This window comes from Anabrus simplex, chromosome 14 (genome assembly GCF_040414725.1).
Source record: "Anabrus simplex isolate iqAnaSimp1 chromosome 14, ASM4041472v1, whole genome shotgun sequence".
Taxonomy (NCBI): Eukaryota; Metazoa; Arthropoda; class Insecta; order Orthoptera; family Tettigoniidae; genus Anabrus; species Anabrus simplex.
Genome location: NC_090278.1, coordinates 90,670,645 through 90,689,503, shown reverse-complemented (window position 1 = coordinate 90,689,503; position 18,859 = coordinate 90,670,645). Strand labels below are relative to the sequence as shown.

The 18,859-nt window shown below is 37.9% G+C and overlaps 1 protein-coding gene across 2 annotated transcripts in view; it reads left to right on the top strand.

Annotated features, from left to right (window-relative positions):
* faf (ubiquitin carboxyl-terminal hydrolase-like faf) overlaps positions 1 to 18,859 on the top strand; it is a 299,786-nt gene that overhangs the window by 32,200 nt on the left and 248,727 nt on the right. For both annotated transcript variants that reach the window (XM_067158104.2, XM_067158103.2), the window contains exon 3: positions 5,902 to 6,169. In XM_067158104.2, the coding sequence (XP_067014205.2) occupies positions 5,902 to 6,169 (268 nt within the window). The remainder of the gene's footprint in view (positions 1 to 5,901; positions 6,170 to 18,859) is intronic.

The window sequence follows — 18,859 nt, the reverse complement described above, 5'->3', positions numbered from 1 at the left end:
GGTTCAAGACCTTTCAAGAATAATTAAGCCACACCCTCTCAATTTTATTGGCTACCTTACAGATACACACCAAATCGAAGAAGAAACTGGTGATTGCCTGAAAATTAATTACAGAAATTCTGGATTGGCTAAGTTCGAAACTGGCGGAAAGAAAGATCAATATTGCCAACCCACAAATGAATGAACGAAATTCAGTAAAGAACAAACTTATGCGTAAGCAAGTGCGTGAGATTTCTGGCGACACGAATGATATACTTCCGTGCGTTATTGACCTTATTATAGAGGTGAAAGTTGCACGGTCAATATCATTCCTATCATTTATTTCAAATGTGTTTAAATTCTTATTTATATGCTGGGAGAATCTACTGTAATCTAACTTTATGTTCTTCAAAAGAAAAGATGGTTCTTGAAAACGACCTCAGGAAAGATTTAAAATGATCAGTTTATGATCAGAATAAGTACATTATGAACTGTATAATCAATTGGTCTCAACTCCTTTTTCACCCCACCGCTGTTAAGTTGATGTAACACCCCCCCCCCAAAAAAAAACAGGTGTGTTTCCTTATGTTTAAAGGAGATTCCAAATACCAATGTTCACGTCTGTTACCTTCAGTTCTGATGTGTAAGTATCTCCATAAAAAGATTCACTTTGTTTTTACTTCCTTTCACACCCCCTGCCCCCATCCTTAAGTGAATTTCCCGTTAAAAAATACTTGTTTCTTTAATGGTAAAGGATCTTCTAAATGCCAATTTTCACGTCTGTAACAACTTTAGTTTTTATTAGATGTAAGTATCCTCATATAATTAATTCAATTAATTTTTAAATTCCTTCACCTCCCCCCACCCCCCTTCATTGGATTTTCCGAGAATACGTATTTCTTTAATTTAAAGCAGATTCCAAATACCAATTTTCAGTCTGCAAAATCTTCGTTTTTGAGATAATAGTATCCTGATACAAATAATTAAACTAATTTTTCAATTTCCCTCACCTCCTCTTTAGGTGGATTTCCGAAAACAAAGAATGCGTATTCCTTTATTCTTAAAGGAAATTCCAAATACCAAATTTCATGTCTGTAACATCTTCAGCTTTTGAGATATCACTATCCAAATTAAAAGAATTCAACCCGATTTTCAGTCACTTTTACCCCTCCACCCAAGTGGTTTTTCAGAAAACTAAAGATACACGTTTCTTTATTTTTAATAGAGATAAAAAATACTATTTTTCACTTCGGTAACATGTTAAGTTTTTGAAATACTGTAGAAATGCTCATTTTAAAATTTCACCCCCTTTTTAGTTCCCCTCATGTGGAATTTCCAAAAACAAATCACCTGTGTTTCTTTACTTTTACAGCAGGTTCCAAATACCAATTTTTGTGTCTGTAACATTTCTGAGATATACTGTAGATATAGTCTTTCGAAAAATTCACCCCAATTTGTCACTCCTGTTTAACTCCCATTAATTGGATTTTCCAAAAACAAAAAAATACGTGTTTTATTATTTTCAAAGGAGATCCAAATACCAATTTTCAGAGGAGATCCAAATACCAATTTTCAGGTCTGTAACATATTCTGTTTCTGAGATATAAGTATCCTTTTTATGGCATTCAACCCCTTTTTCACCCCTCCTATCGGGATTTACGAAATACAAAAAACATATTTCTTTATTTTAAAGGGGATTCTAAATACCAATTTTTGCATCTGTACACTTTAAAAGTTTTGAGATATATATACACTCATACACTAAAAATTCACCCCCTTTTCACCCTCCCCCCAATTAAATGGATTTTCCAAAAACAAAAAAATACTTGTTTCTTTATTTTTAAGAGAAATCTCAAATACCAATTTTCAGGTCTGTAATATTTTCAGTTTTTGAGATATAAGTATCCTCATTAAAGGCATTTAACCCCTTTTCACCCCTCCTATTGGGATTTTCCAAAAACAAAAAAATTCGTGTTTCCTTATTTTTAAAGAAGATTCTAAATACCCAGTTTTACATCTGGTAACTTTTAAAGTTTTGAGATATTGATACACTCATTTTAAAATTTCAACCCTCCCCCCTCCCCCTCCTTATCACCCCCTTTGCTACGGAATATCCAAAAATCCTCCCTTAGCGAGCACCTACATGTTAATATGAATGTATCCCCAAAATTTCATTTCTTTATGTCCAGTAGTTTTGGCTTGGCAATGATTAATCAGTCAGTCAGAACAAGTTGTTGTTGTTGTTGTTGTTATTATTATTATTATTATTAATATTATTATTATTATTATTATTATTATTATTATTATTGGCTTCCAGACTTATAGCTTTTAACCAAAGAGAAGATCTTCTTGGTAAGCCTGTTGCTGTCCATTCGTTGTAGGTGTCCATAGAACTTAAGCCTTTTACGTCGCATGCTGGTATTGGCAAGTTATTTTATATATATTATGATGTTTCCTCATTTTTCAAACTCCACTCAAGCTTATTCGTGTACTAATGTCATTCCAAACCTTTTCTCACCTGACAGCTCAGAACATACTTGTTATGCATATGAGTAGTATTTTTCAATACGGATCATAACAGTAATGTAATAACATACCGCTTTGTCAAGCTGTTCGTCTTCATATTCCCAAGTCTTCCCAGCCCAAAGTTTGCAACATTTTTATAACACTACTCTTGTCAGAAATCACCCAGAACAAATCGCACTTATTCCCAGTTCTCAAATAAGTAATCGTGATAATTTTGTGTGGCTATTTCTTGCCGAGTGCAGCCCTTGTAAGGCAGACCCTCCTATGAGTGTGGGCGGTATCTGCAATGTGTTGGTAACTGCGTGTTATTGTGGTGGAGGATAATGTTACATGTGGTATATGAGTTGCAGGGATGTTGGGAACAGCACCAACACCCAGCCCCTGGAATTAACCAATGAAGGTTAAAATCCCCGATCTGACCGGGAATCAAACCTGGGGCCCTGTGAACCAACTGCCAGTACGCTGACCATTCAGCCAACGAGTCTGACAGTAATCGGGATGAATGTCCCATACACTGGAATTGGAGTCTTACCAGTAACTTACACTCTCTCTCCTTTACATACTTGCTAGAATGCCTAAATACCCTCCAAACAGTGTAAAGAGATCTGTAATGTTAATTTACAACCTCATTAATGTGATTATTTCAATATAGATCTTTCCTTTTTTGAACACTCGAGTACTTACAGTAATGCTTGTGGCGTTCCTTCACCCCCATAAAGACAGATAATTAAAACTGAGAGGGCTTTTTCTCTTGGTGAACCTTACAACCTGACTTTCCAACCCATTTACAATCATACCATGGTCTGCTGTCCACTTCACAACATTATTGAAATCTTTTTGCAGTCACTTGTAATCCTGTGGAATAACATCACAGAGATCCAATATTACTATCTTGCAGGACCTCCTGCCCTCCTCTCCCCATCGGCGTAATCATTACATGATCAGATAATACTTCACGTACACTAATTATCAGAGTTCTTTCTTCTTGAAATGTAGCTACCCTTTCAAACTGTCATTTTCACTTTCATATAGAGATTGTACAAAGAAAAGGACAATATAAGACATTTTTATTTGTAAAGTGATAACCATCAATACGGAATTAGATTTATAACATGCAAATTATATTTACTCTGTCATCTATATAGTATGTTTGTTTACAAATGTCAAAAGTCAAAGACTGCCCACAAGAAAATTTCAGAGTGCGTCCCTCCATTATCGATATGTGCATCCAAAGAATATGAAAAGAGATGCCAGAGATCTACCTCCCATATCTCAAGAGTCAAAACCAACTCCATCCCTTGGGGGGGTTAATGGTTCCGCGAGTCTGCACCAGTGGGTTAACAAACTGTTAAAAAATTAACCATATGTGCTTCATGCATGATGTGGCAATGACTTATTTTGTTTTTGCTTCTAGAATGGTTTTAGATCAGCGATTCCCAAATTAATGAAAAGGCCAGGGCAGCATTTACAAGCCTCTGCCAAGTACTCTGTAGCAGAGAACTACCATTGCAGCTGCAGGCTAATGTTCTCACTCGTTGTGTACGGAGTCAATTCCTGGGCTATAATAAAAGCCACCATGAGAAGATTAGAAGAGATTGGACTACTATTGCATGCTTCATACGAAGGAAAATCAGTATATAATGCAACACTTTTTTTTTTCTGAAAGCAGGTTGGTTTTATTGAGGATTCAAGTACACGATGTTATTTCCCAATACTTTTGTTACAATACCCTATTTTTCAACATAACCTCCGTTCAATGTTATGGCCTTACGCCACCATAATTGAGGGCCTGTATGGCTGCATGGTACCACTCGACTGGTCGATGTCGGAGCCAACATCGTGCTGCATCGAAAACTTCCCCATCATCCACGCAATGCTTCTCATGGAGTGCATCCTTCATTGGGCCAAACAGATGGAAGTCTTAAGGTGTGAGATCTGGGCTGTAGGATGGATGAGGAAGAACAGTCCCCTGAAGTTTTGTGAGCTCCTGTCGAGGTCTTGCGTTGTCCTGGAGAAAGAACAGTTTGTTTGCATTTTTTATGGCTCTGAACACGCTGAAGTAGTTTCTTCATTTTCCTCAGAGTAGCACAATACACATAAGAGTTGATCGTTTCATCACGAGGGAGGACATCGAACAGAATAACTATGACAGTCCATGTCAACGTCCTACAACAGCTACACCTAAAGAAGAAGAAAAAACTAATTGATATTGTACCAGGAAATTATTTGATAAAGGCACGACTAGATATATCGGAGAGTAAAGATACCTCAATCACAGGGCACACTGGGTGTAGAAGTTGGGTACAAATAGAGGTCCTAACTACAATGAGTTCCAAATTCTTTAAACTGAATTTATTGACATAAGGTTCACCTTACAGTTGTGCTGGTTACAGTTGCAGTAGTTTCCATAGATCCTCTTTGATAGACAGTGACTCACCCATGGAAACACGATCCTTCGTGTGCAGCAACCAAACAATGTGGAACCACGATCCCTTGTAGACAGCAATGGGTCGTTGTTGATTCTTGAAGGTCCAGCCGTGGGGCAACCACACGCTGATTATGTTGGCGAGTGTCCACATTTAACTGTCCTCCGTGTATCTCGGAATGATTACATAAAATCAGCTTCATGGTCCGTATCGCACTTCAATAGATTCACAATTAAGTATTTATTTATTTTCCACCTAGTCGATACAATGATTGCTTAAGGCAATTTTTAATGGTCAAAAGTGGTACATGTTTCGTATATTATCAACATCTTCAGCCACATAACACTGTTTAGATGAAAAATATATAAAATTGACAAAGTAATGCTTTAGAGGAAGTGACCTTAAAATTAACATTGTCAATCTTATGTTAATTTTAAGGTCACTTCCTCTAAAGCATTACTTTGTCAATTTTATATATTTTTCATCTAAACAGTGTTATGTGGCTGAAGATGTTGATAATATACGAAACATGTACCACTTTTGACCATTAAAAATTGCCTTAAGCAATCATTGTATCGACTAGGTGGAAAATAAATGAATACTTAATTGTGTATCTCGGAATGATTCACACAAACCACAGCACTTAGTGAATTGTAATCGTTGACTCAGTTCTAACTTAGAACCCAAACGTAAAATTAGAAAAATAAGTTGCATTTGGGAAACTTGTTGTGGCTTTCCACAAGAAAGAAAAGGTCATTTGAACTCACCTCTTCGCCACAAATAACGACTGTATTAATGCTAACTTTATGTCCTTAATTTTGCAGAGATTTCCCTCACATTTAGTTACACCCTGTAGATAATGTTACATTAGTTGCATAATTTGAAATGAATTTTGTATTGGTGTGAACTCTTTTCTTGTTAAAGGATGATCTATAAACAATTTTACGTGATGGTTATCTTTCTATTACAGATTCAGCCTCAGATCTCCGGTGTTGGCAACGTGGTCCCAATGGAGCACGGCGGAGAGCCATCCTCAGGAAATGAGTCTATGGTCCCTCAACAGATGCTCGGAGAAATCATCTGCGACGAGAACATGCCGCCGACCGAGCCAGACTTCCCGCATGCCAAACTTGCTATGCTGGATGATAAGATCTCAAGTCCCCGTTGGGTAGTGCCTGTTCTCCCCGATCAAGAGCTGGAGGTGCTACTCAATGCTGCCATTGACCTCTGCCGGAGAGGTAAGTTACTGCTGTTGTTTCTTTATGGAATGTGTTGTAAGCACGTTCCTCTGTCTCCTCTACCCTGCTATGTATAGAAAAGTTTCCTGATAATGACCTTTTTTTAAATAACAGTGTCGTCGCTGGAAATAAATGACATCCAATATAACAAAAAAACTACTTAACCTCGTAACTGGATGTGACAAGATAACTCTCAGAGAGCCTTCACAAACTGTTACCTCCTGGGTGGGACGTGTTATCTCACCTGTTTTTGTTGCAGAGTTTAGTTCCATGATCACTTTATAGATGTCAATAGGTTTCAGACTTTTTGCGCCACACTACAAGCCAATATTTCATTGCATTTTCTTCTGTACATAATTGATAAACATGTTCATTTGGATGATGAAACTATTCTACATTGGTCCAGGTGACGAAGCAGGTAATGGCTCTTTCGATAGAGAGGATAACGCAAGTGGTGGAACTCACAGTGAGCTTGCTTCTGTAACATCATGCATAGTGCAGTACTTTTATTTTTCACTGCTTTTCTTGCTATATTGTTATACAAGACATATTCATAGTATAATAATAATAATGCATCACAATAATGGCATTGTTTTATTGTTCGTTACATGTCAGGCGTAGTATCATAATGTAGTTGCAAGAAGTCAAATGCTATATTGAATTACGGTTTGAAATACCAAATGCAAATCAAAAGAAACTTTCTTCCTTTTGCGAAAATCGAATGATCATAAAAATGTATCTTGGTCATGTCCATCCATCAACGGCTGCTAATTGCAGGTCTGTGAAGCAACTAATGTACATGGGTCTTGCCCTTTGTCGCTAGACCATCCATATAATCTGTATGACTTTTGGTAAATAAATAATAAGACAGCCTGCATGGTTGCTAGGTAACACTATCTGACCATCGATCCATACATTACATTACATCCTGTATGGTTTATAGGGTTACACTACCGTCACACACTTTGCTAAAATGCAAATTTTCAGACGTCCACAAGCCTTACGACATATTTATGTCAAAACGGGCAGGACTAGGTAACTCGTCTTCCGCAAAGGCATGCCCACAGAATGCACAGGGCGAGTTCCTTCGTCACTTGTGGAAGAGTAATGGGCCTGACAAGGTAACATAAGTGGGTTCCATAAAATGTTTTGCAGTTGGCAGAGACTTGATTTTAAAAACTTACTGGGCATATAGATGATGTTGACTTGAGGCCTTCTTTATTTCATTCCTCAACCAAAAAAACTAAAGTTTTGTGTCAAAACATAAATTCTGTAAATTTTACCATATAACCACATATTGCAGAAATACTTATTTTCAAAGTACGGTATCTTGAATCAGTAATGGCTAATTTGAAGAAAGCTACTAAAAGGACTCCTATAATTATTCACTATTGATCTGCATTTAAGGCTGTCGTCCACATGATTGAACATTTCTTGTAAATTATTCCAATCCGTAAAGGCTTGGTTTTTAGGACTTGACGCATGCAAGATGCTTAACAGCCTTGCACAAATTCAAACCACAGGAGCAGTAGCGAGTGTATTTTGACGTTAACGCGGTCTGTGCAGCTTCGCAGGTGGATTTTGCTGCGTCACCTCGCAGAGATTCACCCTGCCAGATTTATATTAAGCTTCGGCAAGTGGTTTCTGTTCTGCACAGAGCATCAAGATGAGTTTTATTGATGAAATGGACGAGAAACTGATTAAACAAGTCCGAGTTCACAGAGTGAGATTTTTCTTCCATAATCTTTATTTGGCTCCTTGCTATTATCTTCTTTCGTGAAATACAGAATTCTGGTACCGTGAGTCTCTTGAGACTCGAAAATAATTCATGAATTTACTTTTACTGTCTATTAACAAATGGTGTCTTACAAGAATATTGTAGGCTCGCCTAGTTTTCCTATTACTGTCTTTCTCACCAAAAACCCCTCTGAGGTAGTGTAGTCGAATACATCCACGGCATCCCCTGCCTGTCTTAATTTGTGATTAAAAGGGGTTAACCCAGGGACTTTCAACTTACAAGCGTGGATTGGTGACCTCGGGGTCGCCTAGCTAAGTGCCAAGCTCCTTACATTCGTCATTTCTGTCCAACCTCCTTTGGTCAACACTTATTCCCTTCTGACCCAGACGGTATGTGGTTTGTGAGGATTAGGGGATCTTTAATTTTCATACCCTTCCTGACTCTCTTCTATCGCCGATACCTTCATTCTTCGAAATGTCTGACCTCTTCTGTATTTTCCTCTGATCATTGTTAACAGAGGATGATCGCACAGTTGTGTACTTCCTTTTTAAAGGGTGGGAGAGAGAATTTCCTCTTCATTATCTGCATCCTTTTCCAAAAATAGCACACAGGCAGAAAATTCAATTCAATGGAGCATGACTTCGCAGAGTAAGAAACCACAAGGCCTCGCATGTGTCACATCTTAAAAACCAATTCTTATCTCCTCTTCCTATGAACAGATATTTATTGTAACTTATCCTCTTGAATGCAGATGTTATGTTCATATTGTGATCTTTACTACTTTATTACTCCATTCAAGCTTATTCTCTACTAATGTCATTCCATGCCATCTCTCGACTGACAGCTCGGAAATTTCCTGTCGCGGTGATGGCTGTGCGGATGAAGTGCCCTGTCATTGCGCTGTAAGAAATATGTGTCTGGTCGGTTTTTAAGGCGTCATCGCTAATTTGTGCTGTTCATTCGCGGGTTTTATTAGTGCACTGACGTTATCCGGCGGAATCGTGGCTCTTTTTGTGAGTTATTATACTTGGTTTTAATAGATTTTGGTACCAACGATAGTAGACATTTTAATCGATCGTGTTATGTCAATCATAGATTGCATGTTATCAAGCAAACCATCCGTTGAAAATAGCGCACGCATTATAGTACGTTTAACTCAAATAACTGCCAATAGAGGCTGGTGAAGGGGGCCGCGATAATATGGTCCTTAGTTAACTCTCTTTGCAAGAGTCCAGTCTGACCTCTCCGTTAATTGATAATACTTCCGCCGCGATCGCTAGGCGCTAGATTTTAGTTAAGATGTTACCTGGTCGCTATAGTACTCTGCCATGAATTGTTATACCATTAAACTTTGGCACTTCGCTTAACCACCGTCCTCATTCAGAATGGAGATCGATTTAGAAACAAGAAATAAATGCCTTATCTGTGATAAAACCTTTTCTCATAAAATCTTGCTTGTCCACATGGGAAAGAAGCATAAAGATAGGTTACGCCAGAATGAGAATCAGTACTACGCCCTGATAGAACGACCTACTACTTCTAAGGGCTTCACGGGAATATTGTCTTCGTTAGGAAGAAATTTTAGACCACAATATAAATATTCGGACTCCGAGACAGAAAGTGAAGATGTACAAGATGAACAAAACGAGGATACTGTGAACAGACCGGAAGATAATTCCGATACACGAAGAACCCAATGCCCTCACTGTGGTGGATATTTTCAAGGAGCGAGAGGTGTAAACATTCACATTAGTCGCTCTCATCCACAAATACATCGAACTATCTTGTTAACCAACTTCAGTCAACGCGTATCTCAGTCAGAAGATGATATTATTCCCATTGAGCAGCAATATCCTGTTCAAGAAGAGACTACTTTCCAGTCAGAATTAAAGGAATGGAAGAACAAATTCATTCAGTTCTCCAGTGAAAACGATTCTGAGTTCGACACACTCGTGTGGGAGTTGTCGGAATTTCTGAGTAACTCTATCCATCTCTTACCTGGTCCAAAACACCCCGCTACAAAAAATTACGAAGCCAGGAGAAAACGTCGTCTCGGACATCAAGGTAAAACATATAGCAAGTCCTCGAATCCACAACGTGCGACCAAGAGAGAACGCCAAGAAAGAAAACGTAAATATGACTATCAGCTCACTCAGTTTCAGTTTTACAATCAGCGAAGGAAAGCCGTGCGGAGGGTACTTAATCCAAAATCCGAATCTTGCAACGTCGATATTTCCAAAATATCTGCCACTTACTCCGATTTATTTTCCATTGAAAATTCCAATATAAGGCATGATTACTACTCCAAAATCAGCGATGTAGACCGTGTAGAGCTAGATGAAACGTACAGCCCCAGAATCACAAAAGAAGAAATCTCCGCCGCAACACGTCGAATTGCAGTAGATACCGCTCCTGGTCCTGACAGTGTCTTAGTACGTGTCATCAGGGACGACACGGTATGCGAAATCATAGCAATCATTGCGACTAGAATGCTTTCAACAGGCAAAATACCCCAGTGTCTAAAGAGTGCTAGAACCGTATTGATACATAAGAAAGGCGATGTCGAATGTCTGTCAAACTGGAGACCGGTAACGATCTGTTCGGTAATTAGACGTGTTATTGAAAGGGTATTAGATCAGCATTTGCGCTCCTTTGTAACTTTCAGCGAACACCAAAGAGGCTTTAACGACCAGCCAGGATGCCTTATAAATACTTCCATTCTCAGAGGACTCCTCAAGACAGCAAAGACAGATAAGCAAGATGTTACCGTGATCTTTCTAGACATATCAAAAGCCTTTGACAACATCGGACATGAGCACTTAAATCTAACACTAGCTGGCGAGCCACTTCCATCTAAACTGAAGGAACTAATCGTCAATCTACAGACTGACAATACAACACAGATCGAAACCACTAAGGGTAAAACGAAGCCAATTCGCTTGTTGAGAGGACTTATGCAGGGATCACCATTATCGCCAGCATTGTATAACTTGGCCACAGATTTCATTTTTGATGAGATAACAGAAGAAAACCTACTACAAGCATATGGCAAATCAGTTTCTGCAGAATTGCCCCCTCTTAGTATTATAGGTTTCGCCGATGACACAGTTATTGTTGGCAAAAATAAGGAAGCGGCTCTTGAGTTGACACGCATCGCTATCACGTTGTTCCAGGAAATCGGTCTACAGATAAATGCCAACAAATGTGTGGGCATATGTATTGAAAAGGGGAAACTCGTGGACGGAGTGCTCGATATTCATGACAATTTTAAGGTCAGTACTGTTAAAGAAAGAGAAGAAATTCGATATCTTGGTGTCACTTTTAACGAAACACTCACCTTTGATGCAAACACTTCTTTAAAAACCTTGCACAAGAAGTTAGATGCTCTTACAGCCTCACCTTTGTTAAAGGCAGATCAAAAGTTCACTGTTTTGAACAAAGCAGTCAGTCCCACTCTCGTGTATGCTTTTCAGACCGCTGAAATTAGACAAGTACCGCTTAGCTTCCTGAAAACCGCCGACAAAATGGTAAAGAGCTCCCTAAAGGAAATTTTGCAATTACCCACGGATACACCCGATAGTTCTCTGTATTCTGATTTAAGATTCAAAGGCCTCGGACTTTTCAAAGCAACCTGGGAAGTACACCTGCAACAAATAAGCGCATGCAACGCTCTTCGCCGAGCCAGCAATAGCTACGTTTTAAAGATGCGTGATCTGACATCCGAAATGACGCATTGTCTACAGGCCCTCAACATCACAGATATTAACCGATTCTCCAATAAAGGAGGAAATGCCTACTCCCAGTCCTGAACAACTAGGATGAACTTGTAGCACTTCATTCATCACCAATTCATACTTCATTAATCACCTTTCCAGATCACATCTGGAATTGTAAAGCCTGACCTTGGTCAGAAATGTTTCGATCGAAAGATCAGACAATCAATGATGATGAGTCTTCTAATGAATAAATCCACCGGTGTGGACAAACAACAACAAGGATCTGCACAAAGACACCACTCGGAATCGGTGGGGTGTCAAGTAGAAGACCTAGGCGAATCGGAGCGCCTGGAAGCCCAACAGACAATCGACAGACAGCTGACAGACAGTGGACTAACCCAACAATGTAAGAAGAGACTTAAGTTCAACAAATCAGGAAAATTTTCATACTTTGCAACATTAAACATTAATTCACTAAGTAAGGTGGGCAAGTTGAAACATTTAACTGATGTGATGGACCAACATAGGATTTTAATAATGGCTTTACAAGAACTTAGGAACACAGACCAGGACCCAATTGAATCAGGAGGTTATCGTCTCTACAAAGGACCTCCAGGAGAAAGAGTAATGAAGAATGTCCCTCAATTTGGTGTAGGTTTTCTTGTTCATAGTAGCATAATAGACTCAATTGAAGAATTTTCTTCAAAATCTTCGAGGATGGCACTTCTAACAATTAAAGTAGGGAATAAAACTTATACTTTAATAAATGTCCATGCACCAACAAATGACAAAAACAATAAAGATAGAGAAGGAGTTGAAAACTTTTGGGAGGAACTTGATTACATATTAGCGAAGATCCCTGATGAGCATATAAAAATCTTACTTGGAGATTTCAATGCTAAAATAGGCAGAGAAAAGAAGTATCGCACAGTTGTAGGAAAATGGCCAGCTCATAAATTAACGAACAAAAATGGCCAAAGATTAATTGAACTTTGTGCAGATCATAGACTCGTTTTGGAAACCACCAGATTCATGAGGCGACCACATAAACTTATGACATGGAAATGCCCTAACGTAAAATTGGGAGAGTTTCAGATTGATCATGTTGCCATGGATAAAGATTATCATAAAGAAATTTATAATGTCAGAGTCCTCCGTGGGGTAGACATTGACTCGGATCATTATATCTCAAAAATAAAAATCAAGTTAACACCAAAAAGGAAACACAAACATAATCATCTCAAAGCAAGGAGAAATTATGATCCCAGTTACTTAATAAATAATAAAATATATTTAGAGAGATCCAAAACACCTTTAAATGACAAATTAGAGACAATGATCAACAAACTTAAAACCATAGCTGAAGAAATTGCCCCAATCAAAAGGAGAAAGAAACATGCGTGGTGGAACGAGGAATGTGACAAAGCAATTCAAGCAAGACACAAGGCATGGATAAATGATCAACAGAGGAAAACGGAAAAATCTCGAGAAGAACTAATTAATGCCAGAAGACAAACAGCTAAAGAAATTAGGACAATTAAAAGGAATTATCAAAAGGAAATGCTTAGCACTATAGAAGAAACATTCAATCAGCATAAAACAAGAGACTATTACAAAACATTCAAGCAATATCAATCTAAATTTACCCCTCCCACACTTATGTTAAGAAATAAAAATGGTAAAATGGCACACAATAATCAGGATAATGCTAACATTCTTGCAGAATACTTTAAAGAGTTACTTAATTGTGAGGATCCTGTGGAACATTTAGAATTTGATCCTAACCCAAAAAATAAAACTCCATTACAAAAGATTATACCACCAGTTTACAATGAAGTGAAAACGGCAATTAATGCACTTAAAAACTACAAAGCAGCAGGAGAGAATCAAATAGTAGCAGAAATATGGAAGAATGCTAATGATCAGACTGTTCAAAACCTACATAAATACATCATTGATATTTGGAACACGGAGAAGCTTCCTGAGGAATGGAATACAGCGATAATCCACCCGCTGCACAAGAAAGGTGATCGCTCCGATCCAAATAATTATCGGGGGATATCCTTACTTGATATTACATACAAGATTTTATCCAAGATTATATACACAAGAATCCAAGAACAACTCGACCAAGAACTTGGAGAATATCAGGGAGGATTTCGACCAGGTAGAAGCTGTCCAGATCAAATCATTAGTTTAAAATGGATAATGAAGCACCAAAGAGTTCGAAGTAAGGGTCTGGTCATCACGTTTGTAGATTTTAAAAAAGCATACGACAGTATTCATCGTGACTCATTATTAAAAAGCCTTAAAGAATTTGGCTTACATCAAAAACTTGTTAACCTCATTAATATGACTTTTAAAAATACGAAGGCAAAAGTTAAATTTAGAGGTGAATTATCAGAATCATTCACTATAAGAACTGGACTTCGACAAGGAGACGGACTTTCACCATTGTTATTTAATTGTGCATTGGAGAAGGTTATGCGTGAATGGAACAAGAAATGCCAACCAACTATCAAGATCGGTAGAAATATTAAACTCAACTGCCTTGCTTTTGCGGACGATTTAGCATTACTTGCAAATACAATAGAAGAGGCTAAATTTCAAATTGAACAACTAGAAATTATAGCTAAAAAAATGGGATTACAAATTTCATTTGAAAAAACAGAAATGATGCCAACTTTTAAAGTTGATTTACCAGTTATTCAGCTGAACAGTAATAAAGAGATTAAAATTGTTCAGAAATTCAAATATCTTGGGGAAATAATAACATGGAACACAAATGAAAAAGAAGCAATAGAACACAGAACAACTAAATTTAAACAAGCACAAAGACTTACCTGGCCAACCTATAAAAAAAAATCTCTTTCGATAAACGCTAAGCTGAAACACTATAATTCCATAGTTAAACCAGAGGCAACCTATGCTAGTGAAACTTTATTCAAATTAAATGTAAAATCTACAACAGACAAATTACAGAAAACTGAGAGAAGAATTCTTAGAACAATTATTAATAAAAAACACCAAGTTGATGGACAGTGGAGATTGTTGCCTAACAACATTGTCTATCGTGAATGTGAATCAATAATATCTACAATGCGTAAAAGAAGAATTTCCTTTTTCTGTCACATATCAAGATTAGCAGACACCAGGATATTGAAACAACTATTCGATTACTTTTTGAAGAATAAAATCAATAATAATTGGTTCAAAGAAGTTCAGGACGATTTGGAAGAATTGGGTATAACTCGGCAACAAATCAAAGACAGAAAAGAGAAGAGGATTTTGAAGAACAAAAGCATAAGTCTCAAACTAAAAGCAGTTGAACGGAAACAATATACTATATCGGACACACAAAGGGCTTCCAGGTCGGAGAGGATGAAAAAGTTCTGGGAGAAGAAGAAGAAGAAATTAACTCAAATGTATTGATTTCAGTGCTCCAATGTGGGCGTAAAATATGTAAATAAAATAAATAAAGGCAGTGACCTTCCAAATCCAAGAAAAATCCGCCAAGAACTAAGAAGTCGTGAAATGGCAACTTGGTGCTCTTTGCCTCAGAAGGGGATCGGTGTAGAGTTGTATAAAGAGTACACACCGGCCAATAATTGGATTAGGCATCACCAGGGACTTTCTTGTAGTGAATGGCGAGAGGCTATCAAGATGACATCGAATGTTTCTGCAGTACGAACTATCCCGGGCAGAACTCAGGACGGAAACCTCTGTCGCAGATGCATCAGAGAGAAAGAAAAACTGGCTCACGTCCTGGGTTCTTGCCCCTACGGCGAAGTACTGAGAAACTCACGTCACCACAAGATAAGATCACTGATTGCAGAAGAACTCCGTAGCAAAAACTTCCGTGTATATGAAGAAGTCCACGGTTTGTCTACGACAGGGAGCACAAGACGAATTGACATAATTGCCTTTAAAGATAACGACACGAAAGGCTTCATTATCGATCCGACTATCCGATTCGAGCACCATGTCGGCCAATCTACTGAAGTTCATCTTGAAAAACAGAACATCTACGCGCCCACCATTCCGTTCTACAAAAATAAATACCAGCTGAATGAGGTAGAGATTATCGGCCTAATGATTGGTGCTCGTGGCACAATACCTGCCTTGTTCGTAGAATTCTGGAAAAAGTTCGACCTGCCCATCAACAGCATTGAAAGAATAGTTACCACCACCATACGTGGATCAGTACAAATCCTGAAATCTCACCTGTTCGGACCTCCATAATCTAAGAAATCCTTATTATCACTATATTTCTATATGATAAAAACTTTCTCTATCCTGATATGCTTTACTTTGTCCATTGTGGCAACCCGTAATTGCGGGAAGTCGTTGATTCGTTCAATAAATATATATATTGTCCCGAATGAGTAAATTTGTAATACCAATATAGATGGTCCGTTATTGGACATTATAATTTTCCAGCCAACTCATTCCTGGTTGCCAGTGTTTCTCCCCAGTGTGCTTTAAACAGGGTCAGGGACCTGTCATCCACACTTATTTTTCAGATTTTGGGTAAAATTAGCTCAGGGAAGAAATATGATATCCTTAATTTCCGAACTTTAGTAATAACCATACGTTGTAGTTAATAATAGTTGATTATTGTAACCACTAACTCCATTGCAACGAGCCTGAAACTGCACCTAGTGTTCTTTGCACTCTGTTCCGAAGAGATTTAAACAGCATGCAATGTCAAATGGCTAGGAATGCAGTGTATAATGTTTCTCGTATCAGAGTTGTTCCAGCGAGCCAGGTAGGGTGTTTGAAAACGAGCGTCTTCCAAAGTTGCCTATTCAAAAACATTTCATTGTCCAAGACAGATTCCCAATTCCACCCTCTTCTCTCCACATCTTCCCTCAGTTGGTCCATCCATCTTCTTCTTGGTCTTCCAGCTGGTTTTCTACCTCTTATTCTCTTTTCCGAATAAGCACATGGTAACCTTGTGCTATTAATTTGTTTAACGTGCCCAAACCATTTGTCTAGATGACCTAAGTCTTTCCTCCATCGATTTATTTAGACCTAGGTTAGATCGGATCTCATCATTTTTCACATGATCAAGTCGGGTCTTTTGGAGGGCAGTTCTAAGAAATTTCATTTCATAGGCTTCAATCCTACTACAATCCTTTGATGTTAGTGTGCAGGTTTCCAGAGAATATGTAAGGATGGGAATGAAATATGACTTGTACAGGGTCATTTTTTTTAATTTTTTTTTTTTTTTTTTTTTTTGGACCTTTTCATCCCATAGTACGTGTCTAACGATACTGTAAAAGTTAGAGCCTTTGGTTACTCTGTTATTTCTATCTCAGCTCTGTTATTACTAGCCCATTACACTTCCTAAATAACTGAATTGGTGTACTACTTCAACTTGGTGGTCCTGTATTTTTATGTTGCATTCTATATTATGTCTGCTGATTTTCAATGCTACTGTTTTTGATGGGTTCAATTTCATTCCATAATCATCAAACTTCTTATACCATGCATTCAGATTATTTTGCACTCCCTTCTCTGTTTCATCCCATATTGCCACATTGTCTGCAAACACCAAAGCCTGAAGATCATTATTACCTTTTCCTTTTAGTTCCTTTAAAATGGTATCCATAACTTCTATGAATAGAAGAGGTGATAAGGCATTTCCCTTTTGTACTCCTTTGGTTGTATTGAACCATTCAGAGTGACCACCTCCAATTCTGGCACTGCTTTTACAATTAGTATATAGCATTTGGATCTTCCTAATAAGGTACTCTGGTACACCAAGTTTTCTAAGACTTTTCCAAATAGTTGATCTAGGAACATTATCATGCACCTTTTCAAGGTCCATAAACACAATAATTAGGTCTTTTCCTCTTTCCCAGTGTTTCTCTGCCAACATCCTCAAAGCAAATATCAGGTCTGTTGTGTTTCTTCCAGTCCTAAAGCCATGTTGTTCCTCTTCGAAGATAGGCTCTAGTATATCCCTTACTCTGGCTTCAATGATCTCCATAATTTTAAGGCCATGTGATAAGAGGGTAATGCCTCTGTAATTTTCACTTTTTCTTCTACTCCCTTTCTTAAAGATAGGAACTATCACCCCTTTTTCTTCCAATCTTCAGGTATTTCATTATTCTTCCATATTGTTCTGAGAACTCTATACAGCCACTGTATTCCTGGCAGACCAGCAGCTTTAATCATGTCAGCTGTAATTTCATCAGCTCCTGCTGACTTACCACTTCTCAACCTATGGAGAGCTTGCTCTACTTTTGTCTATGTAATTGGGATATCTTCCTCTATTAATTTGTGTCCTACATCCTCAACAGAGATCTCTTTAGGCCCATTTAGCAGTTTTTCAAAATACTGCCCCATTGTATCCGTGATATCTTTTATATTGCAAACTATATTTCCATCTGCTCTCTCCAGAGCTGTAATTGCTTCTTTATCTGATCTTTTACTTTTTACTATTCCATATATCATTTTCATATTCCGTTTACTGTCTTCTTCCAGTCTTCCAGTTTAGTTGTAAATTCTCTTCAACTTTTCTCTTTTTCTTCCCGTACAATTCTCTTGACTTCCAACTTTCTGTATCTATATTCCTTTGCCATCTCTTCCAATTTATTATTGTCTATTCAGTCGCTGTTGATTCTTCTGTCAGACTTAACCACATCAAGAACTTTTTTGGCTTTATTCTTTTTCATTATGGCTTCTTTCACTTTATCATTCCACCAAGATGTTCTTTTCCCTCTCACTCTTCTGCCTGTTCTTCCATATATTTTATCTGCACTACCAACCAGACTTGCCTTAAATTCATTCCATTCTTCATTACCTTTCTTTGTGTCTGTTATTGGTATTTTAGCTCTGATTTCCTCTTGAAACTGCTGTTTGACTTCCACATCTTTCAATTTCCAGTGTTTAATTCGTGGTTTTTTCTTCTTGTTTACTTTAATAATAGGTTTGGTGACTCTTAGGTCTGCAGTGAGGAGTCTATGGTCACTATCAAGGCTCTCGCTAGGTATCACTTTTACATCATGCACTTTTTTCTCCACTTGACCTATCTGTGATAAGGTCTATCACTGATCTATACTGACCATCCCAGCTGTATCTCGTTATCTTGTGGCTATCCCGTTTCTGAAACCACGAGTTCTTCACCTGAAGTTGGTTTCGTGTACATAGATCAAGCAGAAGTTCACCCTCCTTATGGTCCATATGGACCAATAATGCCTTCATAACCTGACCTATCAGTTCCTACTT